Consider the following 24,585-nt stretch of genomic DNA (forward strand, 5'->3'; position numbering starts at 1 on the left):
TACGGTGTAACAATTTGGGCTGGTCATTACGTAATTCGCTCGGATCGACCATACAAAAATTAGATACATAGTATCCCAATTGGTAATAATGCAGTAGTTTGACCCATTGCACGACTACATCGTCGTTCACGAAGCAAAAACTTGCTCCTAATTATCCATTTATATTTAAATTAATTATTCAAGCTAATATAAACCTAAATATAGCAAAGACCGGCTTATAATAAATTATATATATGTGGACGTTCAATTACCAAAACGATATGATGTTTTCGTTATTTAATTTAGATATGAATCCACGCACACCGCAGTGGTATAATCAAATTCCGGCCCAACAATGCCCTATATGATGTACAAGACAAATATATCTCATCAGTATGGTAATAATGACAAAATGAGCAATTCCAGGCTAAGACAAATACGGAAGGAATTCAATGTTCGCCGACTGGGTAGAAGGTTGCGAGCGTTACCTACCGCCTTTAGCAACGTAGCGGTATGCCACCCCTGATATATTGACCAATACTAATTATGAACCCGTATCACTTTCGCCGTATGCCTAGCATGATGCCATAGTGATAAGTTAAAAAGAGGTAAAAATCCACATTTACAATCGTTTAGAAAAGTCTGCTTACTTTACGAGAGGTGAAAAGTGTCCCTTGATACGCAACAGTTATACGTATATTATCGAAGAAGAAGAAGAATGGTTTTTGTTTCGATAAAAAATCTATAAAATAAATTATCTATTATCTAAAAATAAAATATCCCAGCTGGTTAAGTTTGCTCAACTATATTTCGTGTCCTTCGCATCTTGCTACGGCTAGGAACTTCAAAGTAATTCCAGTTCAAGAATAGCTTATTCTCGGTTGGAAAAAAAGGAAAACTCCAACCAAAAAATACGGCCCTTGCCGCGCTAGTACGTTATTTTCTACTAGTATTTGTCTTCTTGGGTGAATTTTCCATCCTTAGATATTAAGCGCGTAGCTTCATTTTCATCATAAGCTTCATACGGGAAATATAGACGAGCAAACAATGTGCTCTATTTATACACGGTACCTATGACATACACACATTAGAATCAGGACCAGGGGCCGTTCTAGCATGGATCGTAATGCGTGCTTGGAGGTCACCGTGATTGTGTTAGTAGGGCTCTCACCTATGCCCATCTATCAAAGAGTGTGCAACGGACCTTCGAAGCCAATAGGTTGGGAAAGTAACCGAAGCTGCCGCAGGTACTCATCATAGGTAGCAGTGTAGAACAGCCATGCGGAACAACGGTTGGGCGCTCAGGTAATTAGATAGGGTGACGATGGCACTGGAAGAACCCTAAGAGCAGCTCTTTGAAGTTTCGCATCAAGATACAGCTCGACGCGCGTAGTGCATCGTGGTCAAATTAGGACTAACCGAGCCTATTGTACTTGGCCACACGCGGTAGAGTGGCCGTGGTAGGCCTAGAAATATATACATATATTATCAAAGTGGATTCCCGTACCTATTCAGCGCATCACGCACGAAACCTAGAGCGACGAAACGTCATAGGGCATACAATACTTAATAAGTGTGAAACATTGGCGTGGTCCACGCATAATTCGTCCCTAAGACTTATCCGCTTTCAGTGAATTTTGTTGTTTTTGACTGCTTGTCGGTCTTTTACTCCTTCGATGTTGGCAACCCTATCCTCTATCCGTTAGCAAAAGCACAGTATTCTCATAGCGAAACCTCTATCGAATTTTTGATCAGCCGCCGGCTACCATGTAAGATTCGTAGATTCCGAGATAGCTAGCGATTGTTTAAACGAAAGGAAGCCTGAAAACCGAGCGGGTTAAAACAGGACAACAAGGCATGACGGTAAAATTGGCCTGGGAACGCAGCTTTTGGTTACAGTTCCCGAGGTACATTGTTTCAGAGCATGGGCGACGTGATCTGAACGGGATTGAATGTTTCGTGTACAGTCGACTTGTATATATTTTCAAAGCATCCTACCGAGTTCTTCTACTAACAGTAGTAACAATGCCATATCGCAAGCTAGGACCCCTCCATACTTGATCAGCACCAAAGCTAACTGTATTTTATCAAAAACCAGTATACTTACTATGCAAGCTATTTTATATGAAGCACGTTTGTGTTCAAGGGATGAGGCGTGTGTATTACGCTTGTCCATTAATTATCGAATGGACTGCCTTTATTGATGTAGAGAGCAATGAACGTATAAGCACTGCACCTCTTCGCTAGCATTTGACCTTTTCGTTGAACAGAGTTGTTAGAATGCATGTCCATGCATCCTTACCGTCCTTGAGGCTTAAGCAAGTTCGTGCGCGAGGGGGAGAGGAGTGGCTAAAACTCGCAAGGTTTAATCTACTTTTTTCTTTTTTCCTCTTGCTTCATTTGCTATTTCGGTAAATCTAAGCCTATAGCACAATGCTCTCAGCCAAATGAGCTATCTGCAAATCAGCCTTCGCTTTACCTGGACTGAAAGAAGGGATAATATGATATGATGATCACCCTGACCCAATGCTGATGAACATCGCACCCCAACCCGCAGTATGAGGAACTTCTCATCGGCCATGTGCTGCCTTACCCGGATCGCATTCAGCCCTAATTTACATATGACACCTATTCAATAACAGCTGGACAACAGTGATGGCCACCTATACTTGCTGTTTAACTAGCAAGTATACGTAAATAATTTTTGCGTAGTAAACTAATAAAAGCTGATCTATTTTTGACACATACACCGACCTACCAATAGGGGTCCGTAACCCCGTCAATGCATAACCTCCATACGCGTTTACAATGCTGCGTGATATGCACTGAGCGTGGATTTCCGTTATCGCTAGTGAAGAACTATTGAATCACATATTATATAGCGTGTAATCTATGAGATCCTGTATTTATATTGTACTTACGTAATCTGTTGATGCGAATTCTCGGCTGAAGATTTTCTTGCCAGGCGGCTTCACCCAGATTGCCTCGGCTCATGATCGCCAAAGTCATGATGAAAAGACTTGCAAAAAGCTTCACCGAAAAGGTTGTTAGAGACTGTGATGACGTCATGACAGTGGAAGAACGGTGAATGCCGGCGCATGTTGTCGTACTAAACAACATGAACTTAATGGATTATACAGTGACCTTCGAAAATCTATAAGACGATCTTGCATCAACCGCCTACGAGAATTCAGCTGCCAGCTGCCACGACACCAAGTTAATCAAGATCGGCCTAACTCACAACACTGTCCGATAATGCAAGTTCTGGCGGATGGCAGGGTAATGCCGGAACGCTGCGGCAGATGCAGACGACGCCACACCTCGATGGGGTAGACACCTGTGGGAACTGAATACTACACTACAGATGTTGTGTAATATCCAGAGTAGAATATTATAAAATAGTTAGTATATCATAACTTTTCTTTCCTGCATTTGTTTTGCTCAGGTTGGAAATTCACCCTCCTTCTTCTCGGTTTTTCTAATGTCGAACATAATACTTAATTTAGTCACGTCATGTGACAGAACGATAAAATTAGCCAAGTTGTTAATGTTGTGAATTTTACGTCCGGTACCGCCGTTAGGCATTTTATCACGCGGCTGGCTCCCACCACGATGAAGCCTGTTTATGCCAGGATTCCAACCTATGCCACAATGTGTCCCTAATATTACGAGGCAAATACGTTACCCTCTAAGCTATTATGAGGGGATCGTGTAGCCTTGCAAATGTTTCATGGATATCAAAATGTATCTACAAAAACGTATCTAGATACCCTGAAAATGCCAAATGAGTGCAGGGAGTTACTGTTCGCCACCGCATCAAGGGACGCATCCTTTAAACTTCTTCACGTTGCAGATGCTTTACTCTGACTGTGGCTTTAAGGGTACTCTGATATTTATTGAAGGTCGGAGTTTCGCTTAAGATTTGATTCGTCTAAACCTGCTGGCCCAGCTGACACCACGCTGCTAAGGCCTGTTCAATATATAGACACGCGGTGTTCGACAAAAAATGTGGCCTGTCGTAGTGATAACTTAAGAAAAGCCAAATTTGCGGCAGCGAGTAACTCTGTATTATTGTCTTCTCAGGGAAAAGTAGAAATAGAGAGCGATTAACTTTGCGGGGAAGAAAATGTTCACTAATACCATAGTATAGAACCGGCAAAAATAAGAGAAGGCAAGCTAGTCTCATTTGCCTTTACAGGTCAAATGAAAACTAGATGAATTAACATGGACAATGTTCTGTTATCAAAAAAGATCCTAGCTGCGTTAGAGGATATGTCGTGTTGAGCCAGGTGCAAGCCGTACTCCTTATAAGGTTTTTGCGGTACTCAGAGATATACATGCCTCTCGTTCACCTTCGACGACTTCAACATCGAGTAAAAACATACAACGAGAATGTCACTAGGCCATGACTCCAAGAGAGCGGGGGGGGGGGGGGGTGTTGCTAGCGGATAATTACCTTCTATGTGAGCTAACGGCTCGAAGAATTCCGTACGATGCCCTCCATCCTACATGGTCCGCCTCTGAGGCGTTCTATCCCCGTCTGTAAACTGCACAAGCTACTTTGACTGTTCAAAAAATCGCGTACCGGAAGTCGCGTACCTTTGTGTAAGTTTGGTCGCAACTGAACCCTCGAATACTTCCACGTTACTAACATAGGTAAAGGCCTTCTCGTCTCCGTCCTGTACCTCGTGGAAAAGTTGCCGCAACGGCAACAGGGGCAGCGGCGGTCCGTTCGCTGCTCCATTCGTGCACCGAAAGAGCAATGGAGTAAAATAAAAACTCACTGGTAGAAACTGTCAGTCAGCCAGCCAGCCAGCCAGCCATCAGTTACGGCCGCCAACAACCAAAAAGCCCACCCTACTTATGGTTCCACGGGCGTACACAAATTTGACACCACTGTCAACCGTGACATCGTTATGCATACTGTGGGTCCGCTGATCGCTGATCCTTCAGGTCAAAAACGTATACTCCGCAGGTAGGACCGTCTGGTCGGGGAAAAGCATGCCGACTGTGAAAAGCGAAACCTTATCAGATGCCGTCACAAGCATACGTATGCGAGACTTGACCTTGACTATTACAGTTGAACGTTTGTAAAAGTGGCTAGTTATTGTTGTGGCCACCGGCAGTTACCTGATATTCATTTGTAGTTCGTTCGGTTCAACTTTGATATTTCCAGGCAGAAGTGTGCCTGGAGAGGCCAAAAAAATGTACTGACAGGACAATGTTCATTGTCGCTGAAAGTTTCTCTGTTATACATCCATTGAGAGTGAGTGTCAGCGAACATTGACGTCGTCTTCCGCTCGTGCCGACACCAGAAAAGGCATTTCTTACCATCCGGTGGTGCATGGGTTCTAGCAGCACAAGACCATAACGAAGCTCTAGGTCATAAAAAAAAAAAAAAAAAAAAAACAGGTGTCATAAAAGCGAGGCTAGAGCCATGGAAAGAAGAAAGTAATTAGCCTAATAATCAGATGGCATCTGTATTGTTTTCAATTCTGATCAAATATCATGAATGGCCCGCAGCGTCGTCTTTTAATCACTTGGTATTTTTCAACTTTTGCAACGGTTAGCACGCAATCGTAATGTTGGCTTGCAAACAATAACTATTTGCGCTGCCTCTTAACGTACATGTCTCAATCGAGAGGATTGTCGTTCACCTCACAGTAAGTCACCGCTCGTAATACCAGTCCAACGAAACCACGAAAGAGTAATGTTTTTATTCGAATGCTTGCACTCATTACGATGGCAGCAGTAACAGTGGATCACTTATCAATTGCTCTCGTCACTCATAGAATTTGTTCATTCTTAGGTAAACTAAAACAGCTGTAGCTTTCATCATAGTCCAATCCACGTGCGTTGAATATTGCAGATAAAATTTTCACCTGAGTCCGTCTCTGTGTACATCATAAAGGAATAGTATACAGCGACCGCACTATAAAGCCGGAGCGTCTGCCAAACACTGTAGATTCTAAATAGCAGCTATTATAGCTATCGTAATCAGCCAACGTCACCACCTCACGCCCAATGAAGGCGGTGACGTCCATCGACAACCCTGTGACAATTACAAAAACAGCCGCTTATAAATAACTGCTGAACAGCTGATTAAACCTAAAAAAAAAAAAAAAAACGCTGGGTGTACTCGGTGATAGGTATATTGCCAAGCTCTTAATTCAGCTACTGTACAATTATTGTGTATAAATGGAAATAAACTAATTAAGCATCACCGTAGGTTTGACCGGATTCAAACTTCTGTTTTGATCCAGAATGAGTTTAGCCTTTGTCCTTCTATCAATAGACATTACTATCTGTCACTATTATCTAACGTTCGGATCCGGAGGCGTAGCTATCGTTCTGCGTCCGGCCGATGCTGAGTGTTAATATTTCCGCATAATAGAACAACAGTCAGTGTGATGAATCAGGGTTTTCGTCTGTCTCCACGACGGTGTTCCCTCAAATTATGCCGGTATTCTGGCAATAAGCCCCCCACCAATCTGTATGCGACAAATACAAATTTAACGGGATTAGGAAGCAGCGGTAATAGCGTCGACTGCATATTGTTTGCCATTGTCACTACCACCTCAATTTTAACCAATTTTTTATTGCCACTACGAAAGACGGAAACCAAAACAGAGAACTTAAAGGACCCTGTCATGTGTATTCCCGTGTTCAAATCACATTTTGTAAAGCTTCATCTTGCGTTACTTTTACCAACATAGACTAAAACCCTGTCTGACATTTCTCCTGGTTATATCCAGCCATCAGTTTCGATGTCTGTTCTTCCGATTGTTTTGCCTTATTTGATCGCCCAGTTCAACCGGCCGTGCACCTTGGTGCTACAATCAATTTCAATATATTGTTGAATGTGTTTATGCGCACGTGCGAGTGATGCGGTGAACGATTGTGTGTGTCTGTTGTCTGCACGTCACCATAGGCCAGATCCACTTGTCAGTCTGGCTGAACAGACAAGCATTATGTATGGACGACTACGCTCGTAGATTGATGGATGCTCAGAGTCTATCGTATTGTATCAGCTGATCGAGTCGTGATCGATACGTTCGCGAAAACGCTGCACGTGCACTATAGAGCTCGTGCGAGGGAACTGGCTGATTTGGAGATTTTTTTTCTCTTTCTCTTTGTGCTCGAAGTGCTCGGAATCGCGATGTGGCGGAACTGTTGAACGAGTCTTTGTGTGGTGTTGCAATAAGGACGTTCAATGGCGGCGTGTGTCGGTAATATGCTGTCTTCTCATGGTTGTATGGTGCTATTGCTTGTCGAACTTCTTGCAGAAAACAATCCCACGTTAAAAACCGTTGAGCATATTGTATGTATGATGGTGTGCGACGGGTACGGGATATCGACGTAACGTGCGTATAATAAACAGTTTTGTAGCTAAGTCGGTAGCTGCGTTGACGCGTTTGTCTACCGCGTGCAAGTGAACAGAACGTTATAGGAGACAAACCTGCAATAATGGTTCAATATTTTGGACTATCGAAGATAGTCAGCTGTCTATAGTCTCACTTTTTTATAAATATGTACAAAATATATTGACCATACTGCCAAACATCCGCGTAGCAGATTTTTTTGAAAATGTACGGCCGACCGCAAGTCGCAAACGAAATAAATATCACCAGCGTCGTCTAACCGATATCAGGCCGAGCAGATATAGACGATTTTGCCGTTCTTTTGATGATGGCTTGCCCGGGCAGACGTCGACGCATATGTTGCTTGGATCCGTGCATTCTAACTTTTTTCCACAGTCATAATAAATAATACCCATTCTACCCACTACGAACCCAATTGTAAATTATAATAGCTAGCAAAATTCGTTCGTATGCAGATTAATTATACCATTTAGAGAAATTTATTCGAAGGGTCGATTCGAATTAATTTCACATTTTTTTTTTTTTAGAAAAATCCGTTTACCGACAAAAGAAGGCAGAATGAATATGGCGTTGAGAATGTCCAATATTATTTGCTTTGTTTTGTAATAGTAATGGGTTTGTGCCCTTATTAAATATTGGCATACAATTATCATGACTTTATTTAGTCTGTCAACGCTAATACTGACGTTTATTAAATAGGGTTTTTCATAAATTGATCATGACAACGTTATTTTCTATATTTTATTAAACGTCTCCGATACAAGTACGCGCGTTGCTGTGCGTGTTGTTTTAATGTAAATTTGACTGGCCATCCTTGGTGTGGAGCCAAAAAAAAAGGTAATCCTTTACCATACACGCGTTGTGATACTTACTGGGCATGCCACCACGCGTTAGTAGAGTCCTATACAATATTTCTATCCTAATATAGATCTCACAGTAGATGTCGTATACTTTTTCTATCCGGTTCATCTAAATTTATGGCTTATGTATGGTACTATCATCGTCATCTTCAAACATCTACGGTCGTACATGCTTTTGGTTACCCGTCGATTGTAGCCGGGCATAAAAAACAATGCAATCACGGGCATGATGTCGCACAGACCAGTAAGCATCAGCAATTGCTAGCAAATAAAAACAATTATATAGCGTTCTTTTCTAACCATGTATCGATACGAGATTATAAATAGGTACGCTTAATTACTCAGCTGCTTTCAGCGTAACTACTATTGTTAAGTTTCTTTCATGGTAAAAACTTTGCTTGGTAACGTTTGTTGCTCCGCTACGATCGGTATTCTGTAAAGTCTTTGACTCGAAATCATCGCTAATCCCCCGTTGACTTAAACAGAACTTACGACCTGAGACCTCCCCTTCCTGAGTGGGATGGCCTGGTCGGTAGCGCCCTATACACTGCGTCAGGCTAATATCAGGCTAGGCTTATCCGTACGTTTGATTTGCGCCTAGAGCCAAAAACATCGCTTGCATAAAAATCGATTTGGTTCCTTTCCCCATTTAGTACAATATTGGCAGTGGCCGTAGTCGTCTGCGAAAAAAGCATCAACTCTGATGTATTGAACAACTTTCTCGTGATGGGTGGCAGCGACTTAATCATTACAGAAGGCACGTTTTGTTCGTCTCCGTTCATAAAGAGCCAAAGCATCGTGAACCTGTATCTAGCTGATCCAACCGATCGGCTAACCAACAAATAACAAATGGAAATAAACGGTATTTTATACTGAAACTGCAGCCAGTGTTGAGGCTTTCCTTGAAAACTTTCGTTGAAGGAGGACCTATATGTATCTAGTTCTTTTATGTGCCACTTTCTAGATGACTCCGTCATATTCTTCGGCAGAATAGGCAAAGGCTGAAGTAACCTGCCTCGTTCAAAGTTTCTTTTGTCTAGAAGCTCCTCTCCGTGTAGCTAGACTTATCCATTAATATTAAAATGTAACCATTCTTCTATTCCATCATCTAGTAGCGCTAGTAGATAACTGAGTTTTCCTTAACAAAAGTAAAACCAACTCGTCAGTTTAGAATTAACGCTTATTATCAAAAACAAGACATCATACAATGATCAGTAGGCAAGCGTTACAATTGTCTGTCAACGTATTTGTAGAGCGCTTCAAATAGCTGCTGGAGTATTTAGAACGAGATGAGCAGTTCTTAGAATCACGCTATTCTCTAGCACAGAACTATCTTATCTTTATTTATTTATTAACTATCTTAGCCTTGCGTCGTTATTTCCCAATTATTCTAACACAAGCCACCGACTTGAATTTCCTTCGCTCTAACTGATATCTCTGTTTAATGAAGAACGGAACAGAGCCGTCTCGTCACAGCTTCGTTTGTTCCGGAATAATATATATATATATATATATATTCCAGCCAGCGCAGCCAAATCTGGTTATTGGATTTTTCAGATATCTAGCTAGATATGGAAAGATTTTTAAGATTATATAAACGCATGTATCCTATATATTACCATTATAGTGTTATTGTACCTTTGCCGTGAAATGAAAATCGGATTACTATTTTAGACGTAGTCAAAACGACGATCGTCGTTTGTCGTACGAATTAAAACTAGATGCAGACAACATCTATTCGTATCTCGTTTAATTCTAATATTACTACTGCATTTTCGTATAATTGTCGAGAATAGGACAGGACGATAGAATACCTAAAACTCAGGAGGAATAACTGGAAACAGACATGTTCTATGGTAACCACTAAGTTGTTCCGTACAAATAGATTTCGCCTGATTATTGATGAAGTAACGACCCTTCAAAAAGCTTCAAATTGTTTATATTCTGCTTTTATCCACGTACGTTGCTAGCGGGATACGTATTTGTAGAGATAAACAAACATTCTCTAGAAATTTATTAAATAAACATTAAATATAAAACTTAGTGTGCTGATTAGCCCTTTATTATAAAACAGTATATTATTATACACTGCCGGAAATAAATCCATAAATATGTAATTTTTACCCGTTTTTCCTTGTACCCGATGTAGTAAACTATTTCATATGTTACTTTAGTAAACAATTATATGAATTTTGCGTTCGGTACTATTCTACAGTTGTTTAAATAGCCTTCAACCCATTTGGAAGCTATACTGATATTTCTATTTTCTTATTTGTTTTATGCGATTGTATTAAAGTTGTATATCGCTTGCGGTGTTGTCGCACTACAGACATTCGAAGCATCGTTTTCCGCTTGCTTCTACTTCTTTTTGAAAAGGTCTGGCGAAACGGGGACATGAGTCCCATAGGAGTCGTTCAAACGATGGACAGTCGTTGTTTATTTATTTATTTTTTTTTTACTACAATGAACACTCGAAGAAAAATCACAAATTTGAACGCGGCTTGCCGTACAGGCATATGGCATCTGTTCCTTATCCGCGGTTTGTCTATACCTAAACATGCTCGATTCGGATTGAGCGAGTGCTTGCTAAATAAGATTCAATGTTCCTTTACAAGATTCCGACTGAATATTAAAAATGTAGTTAAATTTACTATTTTTGTTCTGTTGATAATCCACCTATAGTCTCGACATTCTCGAACAATGGTAATGATCGAAAGCTTGACGACTCGATATATATATATTGTTATCTGTAAGTTCTACATAAAAATAGTATATTGACACTATTGATGTTGATGACTTAAATAAGCTACCGGCCACCTCTTGATCATCATGGTGAATGTCTTGATTTACATCTTGAACGCTGCAAATATGCTGGCCAAGTCTTATGGATGGATCTAGGAATATTCCTTCGACAGTTGTATTTTTTTTTATACAACGATGTTATTAATTCCATAGAGTTAATATTACCAACCGTTTCGATAATATCCAATTGAAGTTATTTAGCCTGCGAGTATGAAGTTTACCATGCATGAAAAGATCTGTGAATGTTATTGTGTATATAGCTGTGATTCGTTCAAAACTTTTTTTACGACATCTCCCTTTCGCCACTCACACGAAACATATGTGCATACGCAATTGTTGTTGCTCCGCGTAAAAGCACACGATTAAATAAAACCACAAACTTTCTCGAGCTTTGTGTTACCTAGTTTTTTTTTGCTGTTAACGTTTTTTTTTTTGTTGTTTCTGCTACTCCAGTAACTATTTCGGTGTCTTCATTTTTGTTCTCTGGATAAGGTGTATTGTATAAACAAAATCATTAATTGGAGAAAAAAAACATTCATATGGGACCTCTTCTATATGCGTTAGGTGATTTGGACTCCCACAAACGTCACAACTTCGGCAGCGTTAGAGCGGCGACGTTTCGTGACGCTCCCTCCATGTGTGGTTTAAGCGTTGCATTGCCATCTCCAGATCTTCCTTATTTGCGCAGTTGATCTTCGGTGACGAAGAGCTGACGAAAATGGCATCCATCCAAATGACTTCCATATTTTTAATTTCTGACTTTTGCGGCGCCGCTTTCGAATCGCACTACTCATGTATGGTCGCTTGGCTAACGCGGTACCAGCCGCGGCACGGTGTCACCCTGCTTCCAGAGAAGCCCACACCGTCACCACGTACTTTGCTGACTTTCACGGCTGGCTGGCAACCGTGACGCCTAGTGCATTTCCTATTTCCTTTCTTGAACGACGTGAAAAATAGTTTCATCGCATAATTGGCAATAGCATCTATTACGGTAACAGACACGTCAACGGCAAACGTGAAATGGATCTGTTGTCGCTCATCCATTCCCTTACCTTAGTTATGAGCGCTTCTATTCGGCGCTGATTGGATCAGAATCAGAGAGGGAGGGCGGGGGAGTGGGAGGTCGTGATTATACCAAAATAACCGGAGCCGAAATGACCGGTAACAACCCATGAATCCTAATTTAGCCCAGCAATCATTGACCATAATTGGTTTATGTTAGCTGCGACCGTGACACAGAATCTGATCAATCATATCGGAACGGGGGTAATTAGCTAGCAAGGTTGGAATGCAAACAGTGATGACCTCATTATTCCAAGAAAAACGGTGGCCAGAAAATGAAGAATCGACAAAAATCTATAAACCGGCCGTGGGTGGATCTGACTACACCGGACGAAATCAATGGACGGCAAACTGGACTTTGGAAAAGAACGGACAACACCGATGTTTAGCTTTGCCCAATATCACAATGTTGTATCGATGTTGATTGATAATGGGATATCAGGTTATCTATAAGGTAGGCAAAATATGCTGGGCTGGAACGTCCAATGTTCGTTGTTTGGGCATGAGCTTGTGAGTGCCGCTCAAAGACATCAAGAAGATGGGTAATCTATTATCATAAAGTAGTTTTTTTACGCGTATAGTTCATAAATGACATTGAATTTTAATATACATAGCATGCGTAGCAGTTCTTTAATTTGTAAGACTTTTGCCAGAGCTCCGCATTCGACCTCGATATTTTGTGTTCTTGTATTTGCGTGCAAACATGTGGCGTTTGTTCTGAAGCTTTGCCGATCAGACGGCAAGAAACCTAAAAATAATTGATGTTTTTAATTACAAATTTTGAAAAAAAACCAGTATAAAACGTTTAAGTGAAGAAAGAATCAAGCAATGTCTTTTTTAAAGCATGTTACATAATGTGTGAAAGCCCTTGATTGTAGAAGTCGAATTATTGGTTATTATGGAGTTGTTATCAAATCTTTAATCAATTTGCTCAACATCTCATGGCCACGCAAGTATTTACGCCTTGTATACCAAAGCTGAAAACGCTACATCTGCAAGAACCGTTCGTGGCTCTACTTGATTTACACATAAAATGCTTATCAATCGTCTCTCAGAATGGTTAAAGGCACAGGAAGGCAAAAGCAATTTTTACTATTATATGCTTGGTTGTATCGTTCGACAAAGATGCTCTTTCGTTCCTCATTCGTACTTTGTTTTTGTGCGTTTCTGATTTTGCTTATTTTAAAGACAGGCGCCATGGCTAATTCTCAGAACACTTTCTCGTAGCCAATTCCAGCGGAGACCCTAAATTCGAGTACGTTTTATTCCTTATTTTGGATTTGTATCCTCAATTTTCCTATTCTTTGGCGCCTTTATGATTCGCCATTTGTTTGCCCCTGAAAGCGGCCCCTTAGGCACTCTTTTAAATTTTCGGTTCTTCCTCTGATTTTGGTGGCGAAGAACGTCAAAAATGGATTTCAGAACGACCGCCTCGACGTTAACGTCATCTAACATCGAATCCCAGCTGCTTATGCCCCCTTGTGAACCACCTTGGCTTGTGAGGTATTTGCGAGTACAGCTGAAGACCATGGCCTCAGCGGCAAGACGAAAAAGTCAGCAGAAAAGCGCATAGCGTTTCGTGAAAGTACACTGCGACCGAGGAACTGAAGCTGTACTCTCAAAGAAAAAATCAGGCAGTCCGAGATTGTCGGATTGGCATCGGCTGCTGGCAATGACGGCGTCAAACTGTTCGTTTCTAGGACCGGAACGAACAAGTCGAGGGTTAGCGGACTGAAACACCCACTCGATCAGTTGTGGAGGGGGTAGCCATACTAGTTTTTTTTGGCGTTTCTATGCGTTTGTCGATATATTGGTTTTCGGCGCTCTTAAGTCTAGCCTCCTTGGCAAGACCCGTAGAGTTAGTCAGACTCGTCGATCGTATTTAATTTTGCATTGGGAATGTTTCGGTTTGGTTTGTCTTTATTTTCTCTATGTTGCAGTTTCAAGAGATATCGGTGCACTCGGAACCGTAGACTAAAAAAAAATCAAATTTGTTAAAGTGGTATTCGAAATTCGTTTAAGTATCACTATTTTCTTCGCCTTTATATATATATATATATATAAACTGCTGTTATAAGCGAGTCGAGCTAACTTTAAAATTGAATATATTTTGAACTAGATGGGCTAGATTAATGATTTTTAGCATATGCTAGAGGTACTCTCCATTATTTCCTACACACTTTTTCAATCCCTCTGGCAGCTTTTAAAAGTCATACACCTACTATTCACTTCTTCATCTGTGATTTCTCTACCAATCGCTTTTCGAAGTAAATCTATAATGAGATATGCTCATCCAGGAATTACTCTTTTTGAGGTATACGATGCCCCGTAATTACATGAACTTAGACCGGATGGGCAAGCGGCTTGCAGCCAACGTTGAATATCCTTTTTGTTTAATCCAAAAAAGAACTGACGCATGACGATGAAGTTGATATGATCATCACGTAACCCGACCGCCTGCTTCTGATTGCTGTGCTAATGGTCCGTGGGTCTTTTGAAGAAGTCGAGATTTTTTGCTTCATTTTCGGCAGTTATTTTGTAGTAGCCGATACCCTGCTGTCCATTGGACGAACCATTATCTTACGTCCGAACCTACCTGACACTTTGATCAAATTCAATTTGTTTTTAGGGCAACGCCATTTTCCCGCTTGCACCCTCTCCGGCTGGCAATATGGATTGAATCACACCTTATCTATAAGGATCGTATGCTCGAAACAGGTCCTTTATTGATTAGAGTTTCCCAAATTACATATTAGTTCCAATTGGCCTGAAGTAAATTTACACGAGGTATATTTTTTACCTTTTCCCAATACTTACTTATATCATCATTTTGACACATGTTACATGCGAAAAGCCAATTTTATTCTATGGTGTACTTTCTAGAAAACCCTCTTTGGTTCCGGCGATGCGTTTTGTCCTTCGGTTTCTGACATCGAATCTCCACCCCCCACTGTCCTAAAATATTTGCATCATTCACGTACTGTGCTTTCGCTTCAAACGTTCTTGCTTTATGTCTTCATCAGTGTTCAATCAATTTCTACAGCACTGTGGCCTTCGAGGAAACAGCTTGACCAATGAGCGCTGATTTCTAACACTAAATAGTTTTTTTCTCTTTGAATTGTTTTTTTAAAGTAAACGCAGATAGTTTTTACTCACGAGTTTTTAGCAGATGGGCGTATCTAGCAGATAAATTTTAAGAATGATTCAATATCCAAACTCTCCAGATTTCCCCGTGACAGCCTAATATATTCAAAGTGTCTAGAAAAATGTATACACAGTTTAACCGACCTTAGTTTTCATCTATGTATAACTAATTCTTTGCTTAAAATGTTTAAATTAACTAAATTATATTATATATATTAAATAATTAAACATTTACGTAACATTTCGTGTCACAGTGTCGATTATGTCGACTTATTTTAATTCGTTTAAGTAGTAAGTTCATCGCTCAAAACAATTTTCCTCAAAGATTGTACATCTTGTTCATACTTTTTCAAGTACTGTTCACGGAGCTGTTTTCTTTGGTCCGGATTACCTTCATGGATAGTGTATGCCATTGATAGACTGCAACTTTTATAATTAAAACGTCTTAAAATGCTGCTGATGCTAAGGCTAGATTTTATTAGGGATTTTTGGGATGTAAGTCTCCTTATCTGAAGCTGGAGTAGCTGGCTGATGTTCCTGGGCTTCTTCGAATATTATCTATAAGCATCCTGAGCATTGACACCTGTGTCTTCTAATTGGTTCATTGAAGGTCGTGTAAACGGATTTTTATAAAACTCCTAGCGATATTGTTTATGTAACTCAATCGCCTATTTATTTCAAAATAAATGCTATTGTTCTAAGACAAATTTTGGTGTATCACTATTTTCAATTAATTCAAACAATACATATATATCCACACATACACATGCAGGGGCTCAAAAAGGTTTTAAGGGTGAAAAAAGGCACAAAAACCTAGGAAGGACTACCCATTGTAGCCTATACAAGCAGCCCAATTGATAATTGATATTTTCGTCTCCAAATAGCCGTTAATTTCTGTAGCAAAAACCTAAGGGTGTTAAAGTTGGCTTTTGAGACATTTTGATAATGTTTCGAGACTTTCAAATCTGAACTCGTTTTTTTATAAAAATGTTCCTTGGATTATTAGAAGACCGCATGAAAATTGGCAACAATGTATACTTTTCAGGCAGATAAACGTTTTTAATTTCGGTGAGGGTTCGTTCAGTGTCGAAAGAGTGTATACTAGCTGATTTTCGATCAAACTGTGAAAACGACGCACTGGCGTTCGCCATAACAAATTTCCTGTTTTATTGTAAAAAAAAAACCTGGCTTTTATCTAATACAAAGAGTACCGGATAAACATACTTCCGTTAGGATAAACAGCCCGCCGAAACTTTAAAACAATTTAAGCTATACATATATATATATATATATATATATATATGCGTGTAAGCCAAAAGTCTGCGTGCTTATGAAGAATGTCCAATCGTTCAAAAGTGCCTTCAAAAAACAATCGTATGTTTTAAGATTGCTGGGATCGTTGAGTTCGTACACCTATATGTTGACGCGTGTATATTGACACTTATCAATTAAAAAAAAAATAGTCTGTAGATGCTACATGCATCGAAACGGAGCTGCTGAGTTTTGTATTCTGTTTTATTTTTTTGCCTTTCTTGCTTTTCTCACTCGGACGTAAGAGTGTTTTAGTCGGTACCGAAAAGGCCAGGTAGACCTGATTTACTGCTTGCTCATTAACAAATTTCAGTTTGGACTCGAATCTTAGGCTTTCTATGCCCATCGAGTCCATTATAATGGGCTTGATATATCTGCGACCTGGCTGGATGTCGTCCACAACATGCGTGGCTATAGTTGCTTTCTTTGGACCCGATCAGCTGATTTTCGTTGATAAGTTGATTTTTATGTATTTTCCTTCCATTCATATGGCAATATAGGCTGCCGCTGTTACTGTGATGAACACAAGTAGATGATGCAATAGCTGCCTCTATATCTGTGAGAGGAATTTAGAAAAAGCGTCAAACTTATCTGTCACAATATGATTAAGCAGATTTAATCAATAGATTTACCAAAAGCAATTTGTTCTAAATGATCCCTCCCTAATAGTACAGATAAGCGCATTATAGCTGATAAGATGAACAGCATTGAAATGATATGGAACGAAATCGCAATAAATAAGCATCACAAATTAGCCCCATTAGTCAAAAGTTGGGCGACATCTCAGCCAGGCAACAGGGGACGACTGTTACTCCAATTATGAATGGCAACCGAAATGGACTGGGCTGTTTCAAACGCTGCTCTTACTGGATGCTCTGGGTAAAGATAACGAAGAATCAAAGAGATAAGTTTGTGTCTGAAGAAGGACGAATTCCTCAGTCGCATCGAGCTGCACCAGCATCTATTTTCATACGTAGAAAATATTAAGCCTCAGAGGCCGTACGAGACACGACGACAAGATGAGGGGCGTCTTGCCTCATTTCTTTTTTGCTTGATCCACCCATTCGTTCGTATCAACTTGACACGCATTGGCCCGTCAAATTTATATGGACTATCTACGTGCTCGTAAGCCCATTCGTTAGTTTTTATCTCATGGAACTGCAACGCGACCCCCCCCCGCATAGGAGGAAGGAAACGATGGAAGCAAGGGAAACAAAAAAGCCGGAGCAAAAGAGAGAGGCACTTCTCGGGATTATGATGACATTGATACACACTATTGATAGAGTTTCGTTGGTGATATTATTGTTATAAAGCAATAACGATTGCGTCCACAATGGGTACGACAAGCTATAGAAGTGGTTAGCAAATTTTAAATGTAGTCATATGCTTATACGGGTAATAACATAAATGTGTAGCTAAATTGCGTATTGAAATATGCTGGTTCCAGCATGAGAGTGACTGTCGATTCCTGATTATTGAATCAAATCCAGTTCAGGACATCCAGAGGATGACCTTGGTAATACAGACCAGATCCGGACATAATCTCACCAGCAGTTGTTACGTTGTTCAGGTATTCCTAACATTAATGGTTGGTTGTTGATCCGCCCACGGTTGTGGTGCGCTTTATTTTCCGCACGGTCTAAATAAACTAATTTGTTTGCAGCTGCAACTATAATATTTGTCGCCGACGGCCCATCATTAGGAGCTAGCTATGAATATACAGGATAATCTGACACTTTCAAAAAATTCGCTTTGTTTTTTTTTTTGTTTGTACTTCCAGGTATAAAACCCTTATGAGGATATTCATTGTATGCTACTCATACATCGCTAACACGGAAAATTGATTAAAAATATTGTATATGAGTGTGTCATAATCCTGTATTTTATTGGTGTATCACATTGACAAAATGGTTGATTGAAGACTCCACTTTGCGTTCGCTCTCTACACAGCAGTCAATAAAAATTAGATTTTTATTTCAACTTTGATACAGTTCTCACTGTTATTTCAGCGAGTTGTTTCTACCAAGATTGTATAGAAAAGAAGGTAAGTCGCCCCTTTGCCACTGTGACCGATTTGTAAAAAGTACGCGTTTTACTCTATTTTTATAATGAGCAGCGTCGTAGTCGATATCCCAGGACCGAATCGTCATCTATCTCACTTTTGTGCGAGGCATGTCCGACTCGCTTAAAATTTCTTCCTAACAAAACAGATCCTTCTCCATTCGCATTAACCGACCTATCAGGTAAGTGTCTTACTTAGTAAAAGTAAGTTAATCACTGGCTCGCTTATTTATGTGTTTTGCTGTACTTCATCTTTGCCTGAAGCGACACTGTCCGATGCGAGCTAACAAACATTTTCGAGATAAAATGTTACTACGTTAAAGCCCTGCGAGAGTTTTTTGGAAAAATAGAAACGGTTTTTGTAAATGTTATAATTACTGTTAATGAAATCACCACAGGTAACTACAGGTGACCCGCCTGTTGTTTATAGGGCATCGGTCTTATTCTGTCTGCGTGATGCTGAGACCAAGGCTACCTGAACTCTTCTCCGACAACCTGGACGTTGGCAGCCACAGAGCGGCCGGGATTGGCCGCGAATTGTTTCATCTGACGAATTCACGAAAGGACGAAAAAATACAGATGGGTGGAACAGCGAGAGCCGTGTGAACCACGTGATTAAAAATATCATATGCTCAAGAATAAACATAGCACAGAACGTCCTAGTATAATAATATACGAGATTAGAGGTACGTGCTGAAAAGTTGCTACAAACTGTGCTCGACCCTAACTGGGATGCCATTGGCAGCGGCTATTATTTGCACTTTTTGCATAATAATTGCGCGCAGAGTGACAAATTGTTTTATGGCAGAATAATGTGAATATATTACGAAGTTCCATGGAAACCCTTCGATTGCGATGGCTCGCATAAGGCATCTACAAGTCGTCTTGATTTCGTCGCAGCTTTCTGTAAAGCTGGACTCTCCTACATCATGTTTTGAACTTTCTCATTTCTGAACTGAATCATTAGCTTCACGGTTTTCCTTCATACCTCACACTGAACTCTACGCCGCTCAGTGGAGAAGCAGAAACTTGCCGTATCGTCCAGGTACACACCTGTCGACTGTTTTAATAATAGCTATCACCCGAGCAACATACAGTAGGGCACGGTCGACTAGGTGGTTTTATGTCCCCAGTTCGTACCTGTTATCATTGATAACCTCAAGGAACTACCCAGACGCGAAGAAACTGGAAAAGTCGACGCTCACCCGCTTTGAGCGGCATTGCCTCTTAGGACCGATCTTACGTTCTGTTTTTTCTACTTTTATCGGTGTAGTCGAGAAATAGAAGAAGAAAAAAAAAGGCAAAACATCCTAAATCTGGAGCACAGAAAGCATGAAATACGTAAAAAATACGCGGCATCGCTAGTCCCGATACTTAGCTCACCATTCGAGCTTACGTAAGGGACTTCTCACAATAAGGTACTGACATGCGCATCCGGCATGAGATTTTCAATGTAAATGTAGCGTTGAAACACTTTCGTAAACAATGAGTTAAATAGCTACATCGAAAGGTACGCACAACATGATCGGTCGAAGTATAGGTCGCCAAGATGTTCGATAGATAGAAATCTTGTTTGTGTCCTGCAATTTTCAGCTCTAAGAACGTCTCTTCTCTCTCTTCGAAATAATATACAATTTCTCAGCAAATACTTTTATTATTTTTACACCTAACGAGACTCTAATGACAAAAAACAGTTGTGCAAATTATATCTGTATACGATATATACTGCATTATATCATTGTATTTGTACATGAATTATACCTTTTACTAGCCAACGAGTGTTTAATCTTCGTCTACGACTGAACCGCTGGTTTTGGAGCCAGTATAGGTTAAGAAGTCCGTGCAATGTCACCAGCGTCTACCTTTACCTTCTGGTAAAGGGATTTTTGCGCGCTTCGTAAAATATGGTATTATTCGGTAGAAAACTCGGCTTTGTAAAACCAACGTCACGACAGCCTTGTCAATAAAAACCTTTTATGGAGTACGTCTTCGGTAGTTTTTTTTCACTACATACAATATTATTATTGTATTTCCTGTCAGGCATAGAGCTTTTTGTATCATTCTCTCCTTTTTATTTCTTTGTCTCGTCTTCCATTACGTTTTTGAACCGTCAATCTAGTTTGGTGAGATGAAGATTGCAGTAACAACTTGAACCGACCGTTTGCCACAGCTGACCAGGTATTATTATCGTTACCTAGAAGGTACTCACCGGATACCCAAATATTTACTTTTACGATCGATGTCATCTCGAATACTTAAATAACGATATTAAATAAATATGTATAATACTCTTTGCTATATTAAATATTGTATATTATACTATAAACAGCAGTAAATGTTAGTATTTCTATATTCTGTCACCTTAAACTTTTGAAACGCTTGAAAGCGGCATAAGGCCTTGCATCACGAGGGTAGCCACCGCCGCGGGGTGAAGTGTGCACGCGCGTGGATTCGAACCAGAGTCATTTGAACTATCTGTTGGTTGACAGACAAGCACAAGTCTAACAATCGATTACAACTCCTTATTAGCTCCTACTGTGGACCGAATCTATATAAGTGCGACTTTGAAAAACCATCTTAACAGAAACTTCCTAGAAATTCATCGCATCGATGCTTAAAGACACGTAAACATACAACGCCTGTGTCGTCCTTCTGTGTATTGGCCTGTCGTACAGACAATGCTACAGGTGAACAAAACTGCTCCACTTCTTCGCGGTACGCTTTCGCGGTTTTTGTCCAACTTACTCAAGGTCAGCATTTATCGCTCTGCCAAGCGTCAGAGACAGTTGAAACGTACGTGCAAAAGAGACGGGAGACAATGAATATTCCAAAGGTAAAGTTCACCGTAATGGCACCGTCAGCTAATCGATCCTTGACAATGTCAACTAAGGGTCAGCTTCGACGTTATCCAGCAAATGCCATTATTTTCAAGCAGGCAATTCGAAATATTAAGCTGATTAGGACATGTTTCGTAGGTTATGTCCGACACACAGCCGTTGGGCATCTCATCAAACGGCTAGCTCTTAGCGCGAACCGAATTGTGTCAGCGCCGAGACTCGAAACTAACCATCACGAAGATAGTCCCGTTGATATCTTAGTAGATAATGTGTTTGTCTGTCAGTATATTGGGAACACTATAAGATGTTCCACGTTCGTATCTGGATGTAAGTACACGTTTGTTTCGTACCGGAAGCCATAAAATATCTAATTAAATGCCTGACAGGGTTCTGAATGTGAAAATTCACTTAACCAGAAAACGTGATTTATTTATGATAAAGTCACTGTCGACAATCGGTGTACTTCTTCTCTTGCCTGCTGGTTTGGCGGTAGTCATTTAAGTGTAATTTCTAATCAGCTTTTGCGACTGACCACTTCCACCATATTTCGTAAGGAAACCATATCAAAGTTCCACATCTTTTTCGAATATCCAGCAACGTTGGAGAATAACCATCCTCAACTGTTGGCACCCCCTTATTCTACACCCGTAGTCAGTTAACGTTGGTGTAGAAGTCATTCTAATGCTTAAGCTTGAATACAAAATACTCCCTTGGGCATTCCGTAATTCCTTTAAATACCAGTCACCCAAGGAAGTCAGCTCTCTCGTTTCTGCGTCATTTTTCTACTCATGTGCCTCCCACACAGATCTATATGACACTGTTCAGCTACAAACATTAGGTCTGTTTGTCGATCGCACCATCTACTGATCGAGTGCATGAGCACCTAGAAAACGCACGAGCAACAATAGCCCTTATAAAGGCTGTGTATTTTATTAAGACGATTGCACGAGGAATGCTGGAGAATCCGTTTTGGCCTCGGGCGCAAATCTATTTAATTAGAACGGACGAGCCCTGGCTAGAACCAGTAAATAGTAAGACTCTTAGTGCAATCTATCGCCAGGCGCTCAGTCACGTTTCCGTCAAGCACCACGGCATACAGCGACTCAGCTACACTTTACCCCCTATTGCCTCCGATGGCCAGCGCTCCGTCGCTCGTTAATGTATTCGAATTCAAACGATACACTAGTACTTCTATTTCTAGAGCTAGGATGACGGCAGGAAAGGGGGACGGCGATAGCATCGACATCTCTGACTGCGATGTCAGTTACGTGCGCGAGACCGTCGGCATCGTTCGCCAGCAACGCGTTCTCGAAGCCCTAAAGGAGTTTTTTTGCATAGAATTTGCATTTTCAATTGCCTATCGCCGATCGGGTCAAGCACGGCCAAGCCAAGCCCAGCCCAGCCCAGCCCACCGTCCATCAGGAGATGACAATTGAGTTCGGAAAGCGCAGGGACACAAACCAGGAAACCGACGCAACGAAACGGCGTCAATGGGACCAAGTATTTACGACAATCAATTTTCCAAACCTTGAATTGGACCTCGTAGTACAATTTTACCAGTGTAGTAAAAGTAGCAATCGTAGTAAAAAATAGTGGATTGAGCAGTTGGACTGTCTACAGAATGATAACGAAAGTAAACTTTTTTATATTGAGTGGAATAATGGCCTCGATAATAGCTAGTTTGACTCAAACGATTATTAGGGGCGCTGTCAAGCAGACATTTAGTGAAGCTGATGCTGAACCTTTGTAAAGAACCTTTAATAATTCAAATTTTTAGTAATACAAATCGTAGCGGTCGCTTGACAGTCGTACTCAGGGGGTCGATTAAAACTCCAGAGCCGAAAGTTTAGCTTGAAAGTATCTATTTCTTTATTTGATTAATTGTAATTCTAAGTTACAGTACTGACTGAGTCTTATGGCCTTAAAACGCATCATGCCACAAAGAGTTGAAAAAGACAATTTATGTGACGCACTTTTCAATTGTACTAAACAATTGGTCCATTTATAGCAATAGTCACATTGTAGGAATTGTAACAGCGCTTTGAACGAAGTCTTATATAGCCCGGCTTAACGACTAAAAGTAGTGGGAAGTTCTTAACATAAGCGCCAATTCCAGTTGGTTTGCCAGTCGATCTATTTCTAATTGTTCAGTGGACAATATTGCCACAGAAACGTATCTTATATAGAGATAGCCTTTCTATCTCAAAAATGGATCGAGCTTTACTTAGTAAACACGTTTTCTACTGAAGTTAGGTGGCACTTCAGGCGATGCCCACAACCCACAATGGAATGAAGTCCCTTGGTTTATGGAGACCCTCAGCTATTACCCCAACCAACCTGGGAATAAGCAATCATCGAAAGAATAAATGTCATGTTTTTACGTATACTCACTTGTTTTTATTGTTTTGTCATATTTTCTAAAACGATAGATGTACTTTATAGAAATGTACTTTAGTTAAAATCGGTGTATCTATATATGACAGGAAGTAATTGGGCCGAAATAAAGTGATAACCTTATAATCATTTGTCTCTATTTACGATAAGCTTAGCTGCTAGATACGGAAGAGTCATTTAAAAACGGACTTTGTTCTACTAAATGTTAAAGTCACCAGCAATCGCCCCTTTTTAATCTGCAGATTTGTGTCGATCTTATTTACGATAGCAATAATAGATGTTGTTTCTTTTTCTCGTTTTATAGCTTTGCGTTCAACTGAAGCATCAAAGTATATGTATTTACGAACAGCGCGTCTTTTGCAGACAATTCAGTGTACGATTCCTTAATCAATTTTATAACAGGCTCAATCTAGGCTACTTGGTTTGTCTCGTAATTTTCATAGTAAAAGGCTTCGGCCACGCTTGATGTATCAGACTGATCCGATCAGCTAGATAAATATCTAAGATCTGCCTTAACTTGGATTTTCAGAAACGTATTATTACGTTTGTTTTAATATGTGGCGATTAAACAATTTATTAGGTTCTTCCAAATAAATTGTTGATTCCAAACAATTTATTAGGACACTGCAAGAATTTTAGCCAAATTCCAATACTGTCAAACCTCAGCCTTCAAGCGGCACAAACGCCGACACGACTTGTATTACTTGAGACATATGATTTTGAAGTTATGCATCTGGCAAACATTTTTCGACA

At 40.3% G+C, this 24,585-nt stretch overlaps 2 protein-coding genes and 1 long non-coding RNA gene across 15 annotated transcripts in view; 2 read left to right on the forward strand and 1 right to left on the reverse strand.

The window, feature by feature from the left end:
* Window positions 1–24,585, reverse strand: part of LOC111262556 (semaphorin-1A) — a 99,310-nt gene that overhangs the window by 24,431 nt on the left and 50,294 nt on the right. Inside the window, exons 1-3 of one of the 4 annotated variants that reach the window (XM_022836882.2) lie at window positions 5,608–6,326; window positions 4,436–5,357; window positions 2,901–3,337 (exon numbers count right to left, since the gene is read on the reverse strand). In XM_022836882.2, coding sequence (XP_022692617.1) covers window positions 2,901–3,099 — 199 coding nt within the window. In that variant the 5' untranslated portion in view covers window positions 3,100–3,337; window positions 4,436–5,357; window positions 5,608–6,326. Of the gene's footprint in view, window positions 1–2,900; window positions 3,338–4,435; window positions 5,358–5,607; window positions 6,329–24,585 lie in introns of those variants that run through there. The other 3 variants (XM_086969203.1, XM_022836880.2, XM_022836881.2) reach the window with 3 other exon arrangements.
* On the forward strand, window positions 5,366–20,585 carry LOC111262559 (uncharacterized). Of its 10 annotated transcripts, XR_015311952.1 has the most exons (5): window positions 6,669–7,343; window positions 17,988–18,110; window positions 18,321–18,348; window positions 18,657–18,783; window positions 19,032–20,585. XR_015311952.1 is itself a non-coding variant. In XM_022836886.2 (4 exons), the coding sequence occupies exons 1-4, from the start codon at window positions 5,608–5,610 to the stop codon at window positions 19,205–19,207; spliced, it is 366 nt and encodes a 121-aa protein (XP_022692621.1). In that variant the 5' UTR covers window positions 5,366–5,607; the 3' UTR covers window positions 19,208–20,585. The 10 variants fall into 10 exon arrangements, 5 of the variants coding, with proteins under 5 accessions (XP_022692621.1, XP_086825331.1, XP_022692620.1 ...); XM_022836886.2 differs by lacking the exons at window positions 6,669–7,343; window positions 17,988–18,110 and adding an exon at window positions 5,366–5,642; XR_002681687.2 differs by lacking the exon at window positions 18,657–18,783 and having other exon boundaries at window positions 18,321–18,584.
* LOC147753183 (uncharacterized) lies at window positions 22,619–23,838 on the forward strand. The gene is made up of 2 exons (XR_015311954.1): window positions 22,619–22,938; window positions 23,688–23,838. It is a non-coding gene; the product is annotated as an uncharacterized LOC147753183 (long non-coding RNA).

The sequence above is a fragment of the Varroa jacobsoni genome, unplaced genomic scaffold, assembly GCF_002532875.2.
Source record: "Varroa jacobsoni isolate VJ856 unplaced genomic scaffold, vjacob_1.0 scaffold_674, whole genome shotgun sequence".
In the NCBI taxonomy this organism is placed as follows: domain Eukaryota; kingdom Metazoa; phylum Arthropoda; class Arachnida; order Mesostigmata; family Varroidae; genus Varroa; species Varroa jacobsoni.